Here is a 13,560-nt window from a genome sequence, read left to right as displayed (position 1 = left end):
AATCTATCTATACATAACCTAATCTATAATCTGTTTTGATAGATACAGTACGTTTACATGGACAACAATAATCCACTCTTAACCCGATTAAGACAATACTCTGATTAAGAAACTACCATGTAAACAGCAATTTTTAATTACCTTAATCCGATTAAGGTCATACTCGAAGTAAACACAAATCGAATTAAGACAGGTGGAGTACTGCTGTTTTAGGTGCACTATGGACGTGTATTACAGACATGTAAACACCTTAATCACATTATTAACGTCGTGTGAGAGTTTTCACCGCATTTTGCGACAGGACACGTACACACGGCAGTGCTCAACCGTTTCACGTCAAACAAGAGAGCACGGCTGCGTCACTACCACGTACTCACCTACTATGGGCCTGTAGTAGACGAAATACATGTATCTCGGTTACTATATAGACGGTAGGTACGCGGTTTGGGACGCACCCCACGGTTTCAAGCAGTTGTCTATTTGCACGTAGAGCATGACAAATAATTATCTGCTCTTAAAGCGTCCATAGAAATTTTTAATAAAAACACTTAGAACTGTATATGGTACCATAACGAAGACGAACTGTACGTTGATACGTGAAATTCTGGAGGGACGTCGGACGGCGTGGCGCGGTGACGTAATGACGTGTGCTGTTAATCGATCTATGTTCTATAACATGTAAAACGGGAACATGAAAGGAGTATTCTTAAAGCAACTCATGTAAACACCTTAATCACAATATTGTCTTATTCAGAATAAGGTCAGTAATTAGATTACTGCTGTCCATGTAAAATGGATAGATAGGTAGGTAGGTAGGTAGGTTGGCTTTTTGCTTTTGTTTTTTTTTTTTTGTACTTTTTTAATTACTTTTCATAATTTTTATGATTTTTAAAAATAACTTTTATGACTTTCATAAAACTATATAACAGACAGGTATGAACATGAATTATCAAAAATGTTTATGAACACTATAACTACTTTGAACAAGAGAACTATGTTAATAGTTCCCAAATGTTAAGTACAGAAATGATGCCCTGTCTGTGTGTTTTTTTTTTTCTTGAAAACAATTTGCACCCCCCGTGTTGAGAACCACCGGTTTAAACAACAGGACACATCTTGGTAACAAGAAACACCTGTCAGTCCAATGGTCCAGTATTTCTGCTCGCCTACAGATTGGGTGGTCTGATACAAAATGTGCTATGTTCTATGTCGTTTAACACATCTAGATATAAATACCGGGAAATAAAAGCTGAAATTCTAAACTCTCTTCTCATATTCATCTTTTGCTCTCAAACCTGAACGTCTTCAGTCTGCAGCAAAAACAATTAAATTGACCTTGCCATTCCAATATTTTCGGAGGAGACTGTACATAAGCACGTGTAAATACATTCCGCTTCATACAAAAATGCTGAGCTTTGTGGAAGAGTGAGCTGCTGATGTTTTGTGTGAACAGCTTGTCTTCTCTCCACTAGAAGGAGTGCTGGCAGGGAATTTGGACACAGACAGGCAGCTCCTGGAGGCCTCCAAGTCAGGAGACCTGGAGACTGTAAAGGTAAACAGAGTGATTATTTACTCCACTGAGCACACCCTCCGTGATCAGCGACCTTCCTTAAACCATCAAAGTTACCAACATCTCTCAGTTATACATAACATAATCGTCATCCAGCGATCTAACAGCCGTCCTGATGGCAGGCGTGAGTCCATACGTGAAAATGCATTTTTAATCTTCCGCTTGGAGTAAACATTTAAGAACGTTTTGAATGGAATGTGCATGCTACGAAGGAAATTGGAAATAATGTTGTTGATCAATGTGTGCCGCTGCAGAAGATGTGCACGCTACAGAACGTGAACTGCAGGGACGCAGAGGGACGTCAGTCCACACCGCTGCACTTTGCAGCTGGATACAACCGCGTGGCAGTGGTGGAGTACCTGCTGCAGCACGGTGCTGACGTACACGCTAAAGACAAAGGGTGCAAACAGACTCCTTTCCCGTCATTCACGTTACGTGTATTTGTTTGTCTTCTAGGAAGACCCTGATTTACAATTGGTAGGTTTTTGGTTTTAATCTCACTTTAGAGGCCTGGTTCCGTTACATAACGCGTGCTCATACGGACACTACGAGGTGGCAGAGCTGCTGGTGATACACGGTGCTGTGATTAACGTGGCCGACCTGTGGAAGTTTACGCCGTTGCACGAGGCTGCTGCAAAGGGCAAGTACGAAATCTGCAAACTACTGCTTCAGGTAAGAACTTACTTACCTTACTAATAACACACTTTCACTCATTTGAACACAGTAACATGTTACTTTATTCTGTAAATGGACGACACTTCTTACATTTCTATACAATTACATGTTATAACCACATTACAGTTACATCTCATAAAAAAACACAATTACTTTAGTTTCTAAATATAGCTAAATATAGTTGTTGTTGCGCTTCCTTTCTATTGCGCGCTGTTTGATTGACGTGCATGCGTGGACTCGCGCTCATTCAGTGAAGTTTAACGGAGACTCGTCGTCAGGACGAGGCTTTATGTAAAATGGAAATACTGGCGTGATTTTCTAACATTTACAGATAAGGATATAAACACAAAAATGTCATTTCTGTGCTGAAGAAAACACGTCTGGAACACGTTAAATAGCACACGCATCTATCGCAGCATCTGACACGATAAGCCACGTTAATACAATTACTAGTTTGTTCGAAGCGTTTAATATAAAGCATTCTCATGTTTCGGACAACCTGGATCGTGCCCTTTTCCTACAGCAGCTCAGTCTGTAACCTCCGCTGTTTTTCAGATGCGTTTTATAGAGGGTATGCACGTGACGTCACGGTTGCCGGAACTCACTGCAGTCACGCCCACTGAGTGGCAAAAAGACTGAGCGGCAGCATTAGTGTACAGCGTGAATTCCGTGAAAACACAGAAAAAACACATCTAAAATGGGAAAAAGCTGTTGTGAGATCGACTGTGTTAACATATTCAACAAGAATTCTGAGCTAATTTTTTACAGAGTGCCAAAAAACCATTCAGCCCTTTTTTTACCAAGTCGAGCAGTGTAAGTGTAAGTTCTTTTGGCACGTGGTGTTCATGTTGTACAATGATGAATAATTTTCTACATATTGCTTTTTAAACGCTGCCTATTTACACTGATGAATAACGGGGGCTCATTCGTTCTCGGACTGTGTTTTACCTTCACAAATATATATCGTTATTAAGTGGAAGCAGTGTTAGCTACAAACAAACTAGGACTCGCTAGCTTACGGTTTACCAGATAAAGTTATATAATAAAATAAACCAGAGAGTTTATTGGTGTTCTTGTCACGTTAATTTCTCCAACAAATCCCGCCACGAAGTAGGACCAAGCGTCAAAGCTTTTGTATGCATTCAAGCTTCAGGTACATATAAACGTTGGGAAAACCGATTTCTGGCCACATGCCAATGTCCATGGATCAAAGGTGCTGGGACAAGTTGTAAGCGTCACTGTCGAGTCCAACTGCCTTTAATTTAAGCTGCCATTAAATCCAGCCATTTTGCTAGATGTTTTCCACACCGTCCGGCTAAGGGGGCGTGTTCCGGCGGGAAAGTGATGTCAATAAAAACCCTCTATTCATAGAAATGCGTTTTCTCACCATTGTGAAGTGACGTCACTGACGGGGGTGAACCACAGTGACGTCACAGACCCAACTAATCCATAATGAAATTCGTTGACGATTATTTTAATTATCGATTAGTTGTTGCAGCCCTACACACAACTGTGATAAATGAGGCCTAATGTTGTTATACTGTTGTTGAGTAACTTTAATGGTGGGTAAATAGTGGTATTTTTACACTCCAACTAAAATATAATGCCACCTCTGTCTGTATCTCCAGCATGGCGCAGATCCCACCAAGAAGAATCGTGATGGGAACACACCTCTGGACCTGGTTAAGGAGGGGGACACAGACATCCAAGATCTGTTGAGGGGAGACACGGCACTACTGGATGCTGCCAAGAAAGGTTGTCTGAGCCGGGTGAAAAAGCTTTGTAGCCCAGGGAATGTCAACTGCAGGGACACACATGGACGCCACTCCACACCGCTCCATCTGGCAGGTTAGAGCACATGACGGGGTTGTACACATAACACATACCTATACACACACATCGTCAGTACTAGCTGATCTAGCTTAATTTACATATAAGATCGTTAATTTTGTCACCACTTAGTGCTGCTCCACAGAAAGTGTGGATTTTAAAATAGTTAATAAATAGATATTGGTGGTGTTCCTGTTACACAGTTTGTTTTGTAATATCTGAACAACACTTAAAATGAGCTGTAAGCATAGCAGATGAATGCTTGGTCAGCTTGTCCTTCGAACCATAGGCACATTATCTTTACAGGAGAGCTCATTGAATTAACAAAAACATTTGCATTATTTTTGAATATTTTGGACAACTTAAATGTCAAATTGAAAGCATGATATCATGGCCTTGAGTTCTTCAGTGTCTTGTGACATCACATTGTGTTGTGTGCGCAAATGACTATTGGAACATAATGTAATAAAAACACAAAACAACAGTATGCAAAATAATAGGATGTGCTGGATTAAGTATTGTTTTTATAAACGTCTGAATAACTAGGGTTGAAGCAATGTTGGCAAATGAAACCAACTTTGTGAGTGATTGTTGTAGGACTATTCATACAGCAGCAAATCAGTCATAACATGGGCCGTCGAGGCATGGACTCCACAAGATCTCTGAAGGTGTGCTGTGGTATCTGACACCAAGATGTTAACACCAGATCCTTTAAGTCCTTGTAAGTTGTAAGGTGGGGCCTCTATGGATCGGACTCAGTTCTCCAGTACATAACACAGACGCTCGATCGATTAAGATCTGGGGAATGTTGAGGCCGAGTCAATGGCATGAGCTCTTTGTCATGTTCTATAAATTGTTCCTGAACATTTTTTACAGTGTGGCAGGGCCTGCTGAAAGAGGCCACTGCCATTAGAGAATACCGTTGCCATGATGGTGTGTACTTGCTCTGCAACAGTGTTTAGGTAGGTAGTATGTGTCAAAGCAACACCCACATGAATGCCAGGACCCAAGGTTTCCTGGCAGAACATTGCCTAGATCATCACACTGTCTCCGTCAGCTTGCCTTCTTCCCATAGTGCATCCTTGGGATCCCTTCCCATCCCTTTCTATAGTGCATCCTTCTTCCCATAGTGCATCTCCTCCCCAGGTAAGTGACGCGCACACACCCGGCCGTCCACATGATGTAAAAGAAAACGTGATTCATCAGACCAGGCCAGCATCTTCCGTTGCTCCATGGTCCAGTTCTGATGCTCACGTGCCCATTGAAGGTGCTTTCAGCAGTGGACTGGGATCAGCATGGGCACTCTGACTGGTCTGTAGCTACGCAACCTCATACGCAGCAAGCTGCACTACACTGTGTGTTCTGACTCCTGTCTATCATAGCCAGCATGAACCTTTTCAGCAATTTGTGCTGCAGTAGCTCCTCTGTGGGATCGGACCAGACGGGTTAGCCTTCACTTCCAGCGCACATCAATGAGCCTTGGGCACCCATGACCCTGTCACCGGTTCACCAGTTGTCCTTCTTTGGACCACTTTTGTTAGGTACTAACCACTGGATACCTTTAACACCCCACAAGACCGTCTAGCCATCACAATTTCACCTGTCAGTGGTCTTTTTATTGAAATTTTTTAAAAACTGTCTTTTGCTTAATATGTTTTATTACATCATATTACAATAGACAGCAAAGAAATAAAAACACTATTTCCTTCTTTAGTCTGCATTTTCTATCCCTGATATTTTTTGAGTTTTAAACACGTGTGTGTGTCTAGAAAAACCTGTCTCTGATGCAAGGTACCCATGAAAGTGTGAACTACATGTAGGTAATTTGCATAATCTGAATGGGGAGCCTAGAAAATTTGCTTAAGTAGGTGCGTAACCCATCTCTGGATATGTGAAACTTTCCTCATGTAAATATTGATACAACTTTTGGACTTTTTGGATGCCAAGTCTGAATATGGCCACAAGTCTTTACTCTATTGATTTTATAGTATATAGACTATAGTTTATATACTGCACTTATATTCAAGCACATAACTAGTTATCAATTATAACACTAGGTTTTTTCCCCCCCACAACATAATGTTATGTAGCTAGTAGCCAGTTTAGTAGAACAGGGTTTTCTACAATCTGCATTCACAGTCCAGCTAAACGAGGTTTAATGATTTGACATTTGGTTTGTTGTTTGACAGCTGGTTATAATAACCTGGAGGTGGCGGAGTATTTACTGCAGCATGGCGCAGAGGTGAACTCGCAGGACAAAGGAGGTCTTATTCCTTTACATAATGCTGCTTCCTATGGGGTAAGTCTCAAACAGACTTTAAGACTGCTGCCTGTAGGCCATGCCTTTTCTTATTACCACAGACCTGCCAACTTTTACACGTTTTGCGCACAAACAGTTTGACAGTTGCGTAGGTGTTTTGAACTCTCTGTTATTAACTGACCCCTTGGAAGCCCCGTCCTCTCCAGATCACATTAGAAATAATCTTGACTTTATTTACTTGCATACGTGCACACTAGAGTTTTGTACCTTAGACAAGTGATCTGTTAATGGACTAAATATACAAAAATACACTGCGTTAAATATGGATACACTGTCCAAGCATTCATCTACTACGTTTACTGCTCATTTTATGTACAAGTTTTTCATAATTTTGTTCATAAAATGCAGTCCTCAAAATTAAGATACTTAATAAGATATATATATATATATATATATATATATATATATATATATATATATATATATATATATATATATATATATATATATATATATAAGATGTATATTAAGTCGGGGAAATAACTATTGGACATTTTTTTCAGTAAATATATTTCCAATGAGGTTATTCACATGACATTTTCACCAGACATCAGTATTAACTCAAGAAATCTGCAAATATAAAGAATTCACAACATTAAAGTCCATAAATGAAATCATGTGTAATAAAGAGGAATGACACATGAAAAAAGTATTTATTTATGGATACCTCATTGGAAATATATTTACTGAAAAAAAATGTTGACATGTCCAATACTTATTTTCCCCACTGTACATATATATATATATATAGATAGATAGATAGATAGATATAAATATATATAAAAGCACTTGGACAGATAATTAAGAGCTTTTTTTGGTAGTATATTATGAAGTATATGTTGAGTAGATTTAGCACATACTGCAGTGGTTTAGGTTTAGGTGCTATGAGCAGTGTGCCCTCTTAAAAATTGAAATGAAATCTACACTAATGCCTGCAGGCCAATTATCAATGAAACATGTCTGCTTGGTAAAAGCAAAAATACAAACAAACAGCTTTTAAACACAAATACCAGCAGAGCTAATCATACTAATGTGCTCATCTCAGCCTGATGTCTACTCGAAATCAAGGGGCCAGAGGTCTATGTATGAATACAGGGTACTTAGCAAGACCGAGCTTTTATGACAGCACTGCGGGTGTCTGATATTGTTAGGAGATGGTGCTTGAGCATAAATATTGATTTTCATTTCTGATTAGGAGAGTCAGCGTTTTTCGAATTTCCAATTTGGTCATGAACATCTAGAGAATCAAACCCAGCACATATCAGCTTAGGCAGCTTAGTAAACAGACCATGTTTACTAAAGACCAGTTCAAATAGAGTGTAAACAAAACTCTATGAGCCAGCAGTGACTCATGTGCATAGATTTTGTTTTGTTTGAATGAGGTTATCATGTTTGACTTATGCTATAGGCTACTATCTACTGAATTTGTTACGTAATCCTACAGCTGACCGCTGAAAGATAACTTTCAGTCATCCACCATTCAATCTAGCAGCTTGTTTTGAGTGGTTTTAGATGCATCTTTGTTCAGCTGTGGTTAATACAGCAGGTGTGTTTCCGACTCCATTAACCAGGTTTGGCAGGTTTTTCACGAAACCTCCCAGCTACAGCCCAAAAACATGAAACTATTTGGCTGTTGGAAAGGGGAGATGCATATTTTTTTCCTTTTTCTTAGACTTTGTGTGGAGAAACAAGGCCACCGAGGTGTGCACACATTTCTAATTTCACTCCATAAAGCTATATTACATCTTTCCTTTGCGTTTCTTACAATAGAAATGGTTCTTTAGATCACAGACACACTGTCTGTGCCTACACTTTGCCTTCGTTTTGTGGAAATTTAGTAGATTTCATTCAGATTAGCGCCTATGAAACAAGATCTTGGTGACTGTGTAGTATTTTTAAAGTAGCACTGGGGAAACTGGCAACTCTGTCATTAACTGCCCAGTCTACTGCTCCTCCTCCAGTGAAAATGTTCATAAAACAAGCATGGGGCAGTATGATTCCTACCCCAATGGGCCTCTTTTAGCACGTGTTGCAGTTTTTGTCCACTAGGTGTAATAATAACTCTATGGAGCTAAATGGGGCCGTGAACGTTCTGCCTTGTGATTGTACAAAATCAAGAAAAGTGAACAAATCAATGGAACATCAGCTTAAATCTGTCAAATAGCAAAAAAAATAAATAATTTTTTTAATTATTTCAACTTGATTTAAAATGTATAGAGTTGAATTGTCTGATTTCCTAAGATTAGAAATAAAGAGGCTAATGTGTGTATGCAGCCAGATTTTGCGATCGCAGTTGTTAGGAGTGATTTACAAAAGATTTTCAGAGGTTTCAAAGGCTCATATTGGACTGAATAAGTAGAGGGTGGGATCGCCAAATCAACAAACTCCATCACGGGCAGGAAACGGGAGCAAGCCGTGTGTTTGGTGTTTCACAGCACGTGGACGTGGCTGCATTGCTCATCAAGTACAACGCATGCGTCAATGCCACTGATAAGTGGGCGTTCACGCCGCTGCATGAGGCTGCTCAGAAAGGGAGGACACAGCTGTGTGCTCTGCTGCTTGCACACGGTGCCGATCCTACGCTACGCAACCAGGAAGGCCAGTCGCCGCTGGACCTTGTGACGGTATCCCATTAGTCCCTCTGCTTGCTATGCATCATCACATATGGGAGGGGGTTCTTCATTCTGACCTCTTCACTCATTTTCCATCAGCTGTGATGCTCATTTGTGCCTCAGAGTGTGCTCAGAGTGTGCTGCTTAAAGGTGCAATAAGCATTTTTAAGTCATATGGTAAAGCCAGCTGCAGAATAAAGAATAGGCAGACGCTAGCTTTGTAGGAAAGACAGAGAATAGGTTTTAAACATGGAAAAAGAAAACTAGTGTTGGGCATATACTGAGAGAAAATGAGACACTGGTAAAAATTTGGCTGAAACTTGGCCAACATGTACATGTTTTTGAAACATCTGGGTTTTTCCCAGTTGTTGGATGTGATTGGAGTGTTTGGAAAGTAGCCAGGTTAGCTAACAAACGCTAATGAGTTGAAAGGCTTACATTTACCCATGTGTACTCCAAATGACTGCCCTGTATAATTAATGCCCTGGATTAGTTTGATGGATTTGTTGTGTGTGTCCTCAGAAGTTAATACTACACACCCTGTCTCAAATAACATACTCGTGTACTGGATGATTTTTTGAGCGCTAATCGTAGTCCATTTCCATTTAAAACAACTAATATGTGAATAAGGGCTGCAACAACCAAATTTGAGAAACAAACACTCTGTTTTATTTTATTCTTCGCTCCGATAACAATTTAAATTGGTTGCTGGGGGGAAAAAAACGAGTTTGACCATTAAAAAAAAAATACAAGAATTTGGAAATTAGTGGAATTAAGTGGATCTTTCACTGTATCTTGATCGAAACTGGACTCAGTCAGTAGCCTAGTCATCACTAATCACTTGACGTTGCCTTATGATCAGTTTTAAAACTGCCATACTTAACCAGTCCCTTTAAGCTATGAAACTGTTACACATAAACTGTTACAACTATACATAAAAAAATTTCAAGATCCTTTTGCATGAAAGAGTATGTAATAAGCAAGGAATAAAATCGACAGGCCGTGCTGTTCTAGGAAAATAATCAAGGCTAGCAAAACAGTTTGCCAAGGTTAACAATTTTTTATTAAGTAAAGAACAGTGGTGGCTTGGTGGTTAAGGCTCTGGGTTACTGATCAGAAGGTCAGGGGTTGAAGCCCCAGCACTGCCAAGCTGCCACTGTTGGGCCCTTGAGCAAGGCCCTTAAATCTCTTTGCTCCAGGGGTGCTGTATCATGGCTGACCCTGCGTTCTGACCCCAGCTTCCTGACAGGCTGGGGTATGTAAAAAAAAAAAAAAAAAAAAAGAAGAATTTCACTTAATGTATATGTGATCAATAAAGACTCATTAACACGTCATACTTTTTCTATGCTTTCGGTTGTATAATATCCATGAACCAATAATCACTTATCATTTCTAACAATTATAAACATGTTATGTAGTTCGTCATGTTACCAATAAACCTCACTGATGTGGTCAGGCTTCTTGATTTTGTGTCAGATTTTTTCCACAACTTGATCTTTTCGGTTCCCACCCACTATCTAACTCCCCTTAACACAGAACAGTTACCATCTGGGGAGGGGAGGGCAAACACTCGCTTCCTTCCTTCCACGTGAAGACACTCAGAGGAAAACACGCCTTTGTTTACATGCATGAGCTCATAAATCCCCAGGGTAGGTTACTGTTGCTGTGATTGACAGGGGAGATGCCCCTCCCACACAGAACATGGCCAGTTTTGCTTCCTTGGCTTTCGACCATTCCTTGGCTTAGGCATCGTCAGGATTTGTACCCATGATCTCTGGACAATAGGGCGAACGCTTTTCTGTTATGCTAGTCTAAAGCCCAGGAGATTTCTTTCAAATTTATGGAAAGAGTGTTTAAGACAAAGGGAGTCAAAAGACAGGGAGAAAAAAGACATGGAGCAACTGTTTATAGCTGCTATAATGCAAGTGATAACAGGAACTAACTTGTCTTGACATTTCATAACAATGAATGTAACTAAAGGTTGACCAATAGTACTGTACTAGACCAAATGTACTGTACTTTTTAAAATAAAATAAATATATAAATATTAATACATATATATGAACTATTACTAAATATTCACGTAAATAAATGTTATACGTCCAATCTGAACCAAAAAAAGTAACACTCCAAATAATAAATAAAAACAGAAATATGAATCAAAAAACACTTCAAATAACACAACATATTTGGTCAGTGATAGTTTTTATTTAGCCTCTAGCAGCCACTCTCATACTGTTTAATGATAGCGGACCCTTCTCTGTCGCTCCCGTCAACAGACGCAACCGGGAAAACCTAGCGGTGTGGATTTGTGCTGATAACCATAGTTCCAGCAATCGGTTATCAGTGCCGGTTCATTGGTCCCCCAATGCAAAGACATGCATTGTAAGCAGATTTGTGTTTCCATATTGTCCGTAGTATGTGAACGTGTGTACCATTGTGCCTTGCAATGGGTTGGCACCTCGTCCAGGGTGTCCCTTACCTTGTGCCCCCAGGTTCCCTGGGATAGGCTCCAGGCTCCCCGCGACCCTGTGTAGGATAAACGGTACAGAAAATGGATGGACCAAATTAAAGTAGTTATACATGATGAGCAGAAACAACAGAAGCAAACAACAGCTTCAGTAGTGTATTAGATTCTACCCATAACTCATTTTCATTAAGTAAACAATGCATCCACATCAAGGACTTGTCATAATGGACATAATCAAATTTGTCGACTAATTGTTGCAGCCCAAGATTCACTGTGAATCTTTGTACCAATCTTCTGGATCTTCTAAATGAGTGAATTAGTGTATGGTCATAGTATGTTGTTTGAGACCAAGCTTACATTTACACTTACGGCATTTGGTTCATGTTCACGTATTGACTCATCTTGCATCATGTCACGAGTGGATGAATGTGAAAGGATTGTGATTAACATCACCAGATGTTAAGAAGCATGCTCACTTTGCAGTGCAGTCCATATGTGCCGCGTGTTATGCGTGCCCATTTTGTGTCCCTTTCGCCTCATTTGACTGGAAACGTAAGTTCCAAAATTCAGGTCAAAATGATCCATAAAACTGCATTAATACTGTGTGGTGCAGTGTAATCATTTCAACTTTTATATGCTTCAAATTCATTTGCAAAAACCTACAGTGTTTCCATTTAGCTCATCAGCCAAGACATGTTTGATGAGGTTTGCTTCATGAGACTAAAGTAGCTAACAAGTAAGGGAAGCTTATAGCTACAGTTGCAATCAAAATGATTCAACCCCCATTGCAAATCAGGTTTACTGTCAAAATTTACACTTTCAGCTGCCATGAACAAATCAAACAAAAGCAATTGAAATCGTTCAACACAACGAATGCTTCAAGTGGTTTCCCCAAATTCCCCAACTTCTAATGACTTCTCCAGTTTCAAAATTATTCAACCCCTTCATGGCAAGCATCTTTAGTACTTACAGGTCGTAGAGCACCTTTTGCTGTTATGACCTGCTGCAAACGAGATGCATAGCCTGACACCAGCTCCTGGCAGCGTTCCTGAGGAATCAGCCCGTTCCTCATGAGCAATGGCCTACAGTTTAGTAATATTCTTGGGTTTGCGTGCTGCAACCACCTTCTTCAAATCCCACCAGAGATTTTCTATGGTTTTCTAAGTTAGGTGACTGTGATGGCCCTGTAGAATCAACCAAGCCTTGGTGGAATTTGAGGTATGCTTGGGATCATTGTTCTGTTGGAAGGTCCAATGACGCACAAGCTTCAGCTTCCACACAGACGGCATGATGTTTTCTCTTAAGATTTCCTGATGCTTCAATGAATCCATCTTGCCTTCTACACGCTGCAGGTTTCCAGTGCCAGAGGATGCAAAGCAGCCCCAGAGCATCACCGAGCCACCACCATGCTTCACTGTGGGCAGAGTGTTCTTTCTTCAATCTTCTTCCTCCAGACATACTGCTGATCCATCGTACTGAAAAGTTCCAGTTATGTTTCATCACTCCACAAAACAGAATCTCAAAACTTCTGTGGCTTATTTATATTATTTTGAGCCGAATTTTCTTGTGCTTTTGGGTCAGTAGTGGTGAACCCTCTTGGAGTTCTGGTATGGAAACCTTCTGCATTTACTACGTGCCTTACTGTGTCACTGAAACCTCAGTGCCTGTTGCCACCAAGTCTTGCTGCAGGTCTTTTACAGTCACTCGATGGTTTTTCACAACCTGCCTTCTCAGAAATCTGGTTGCAGCTGTTGATGGCTTCCTTTTTCTGCCCCTAGCCAGTTCATGTATTTCATGTATTCCAGCTCAAGCACATCTGGTGCATCTAATGAAGCCCTTGATTAGTTATATCAGGTATGCTTAAGACAACATCTGATTTGCATATTTGTGCTGTTGTGAGGGATTTTAATCAGGGGTTGAATAATTTTGAGACTGGAGAAGTCATTATAAGTTGTATTTTCAGTTGAATTTGGGGAAACCATTTGAAGCATTCATTGTGTTGAACTATTTCAGTTGTTTTTGTTTGATTTGTTCATTGTAAACAGCTGAAAATCTGTAAATTTTGACTAAACCTGATTTGTAA

The 13,560-nt window shown here is 40.1% G+C and overlaps 1 protein-coding gene across 3 annotated transcripts in view; it reads left to right on the top strand.

Moving 5' to 3' along the window:
* Positions 1-13,560, top strand: part of LOC128616698 (poly [ADP-ribose] polymerase tankyrase-2-like) — a 40,864-nt gene that overhangs the window by 15,473 nt on the left and 11,831 nt on the right. Inside the window, exons 13-18 of one of the 3 annotated variants that reach the window (XM_053639448.1) lie at positions 1,476-1,552; positions 1,825-1,970; positions 2,077-2,242; positions 3,874-4,093; positions 6,265-6,374; positions 8,831-9,019. In XM_053639448.1, coding sequence (XP_053495423.1) covers positions 1,476-1,552; positions 1,825-1,970; positions 2,077-2,242; positions 3,874-4,093; positions 6,265-6,374; positions 8,831-9,019 — 908 coding nt within the window. Of the gene's footprint in view, positions 1-1,472; positions 1,553-1,824; positions 1,971-2,076; positions 2,243-3,873; positions 4,094-6,264; positions 6,375-8,830; positions 9,020-13,560 lie in introns of all 3 variants that reach the window. The other 2 variants (XM_053639445.1, XM_053639449.1) reach the window with 2 other exon arrangements.

This window comes from Ictalurus furcatus, chromosome 13 (genome assembly GCF_023375685.1).
Source record: "Ictalurus furcatus strain D&B chromosome 13, Billie_1.0, whole genome shotgun sequence".
Taxonomy (NCBI): Eukaryota; Metazoa; Chordata; class Actinopteri; order Siluriformes; family Ictaluridae; genus Ictalurus; species Ictalurus furcatus.
The sequence above is the reverse complement of the archived record's forward strand: the minus strand, read 5'-3'. Positions and strand labels throughout refer to the sequence as shown.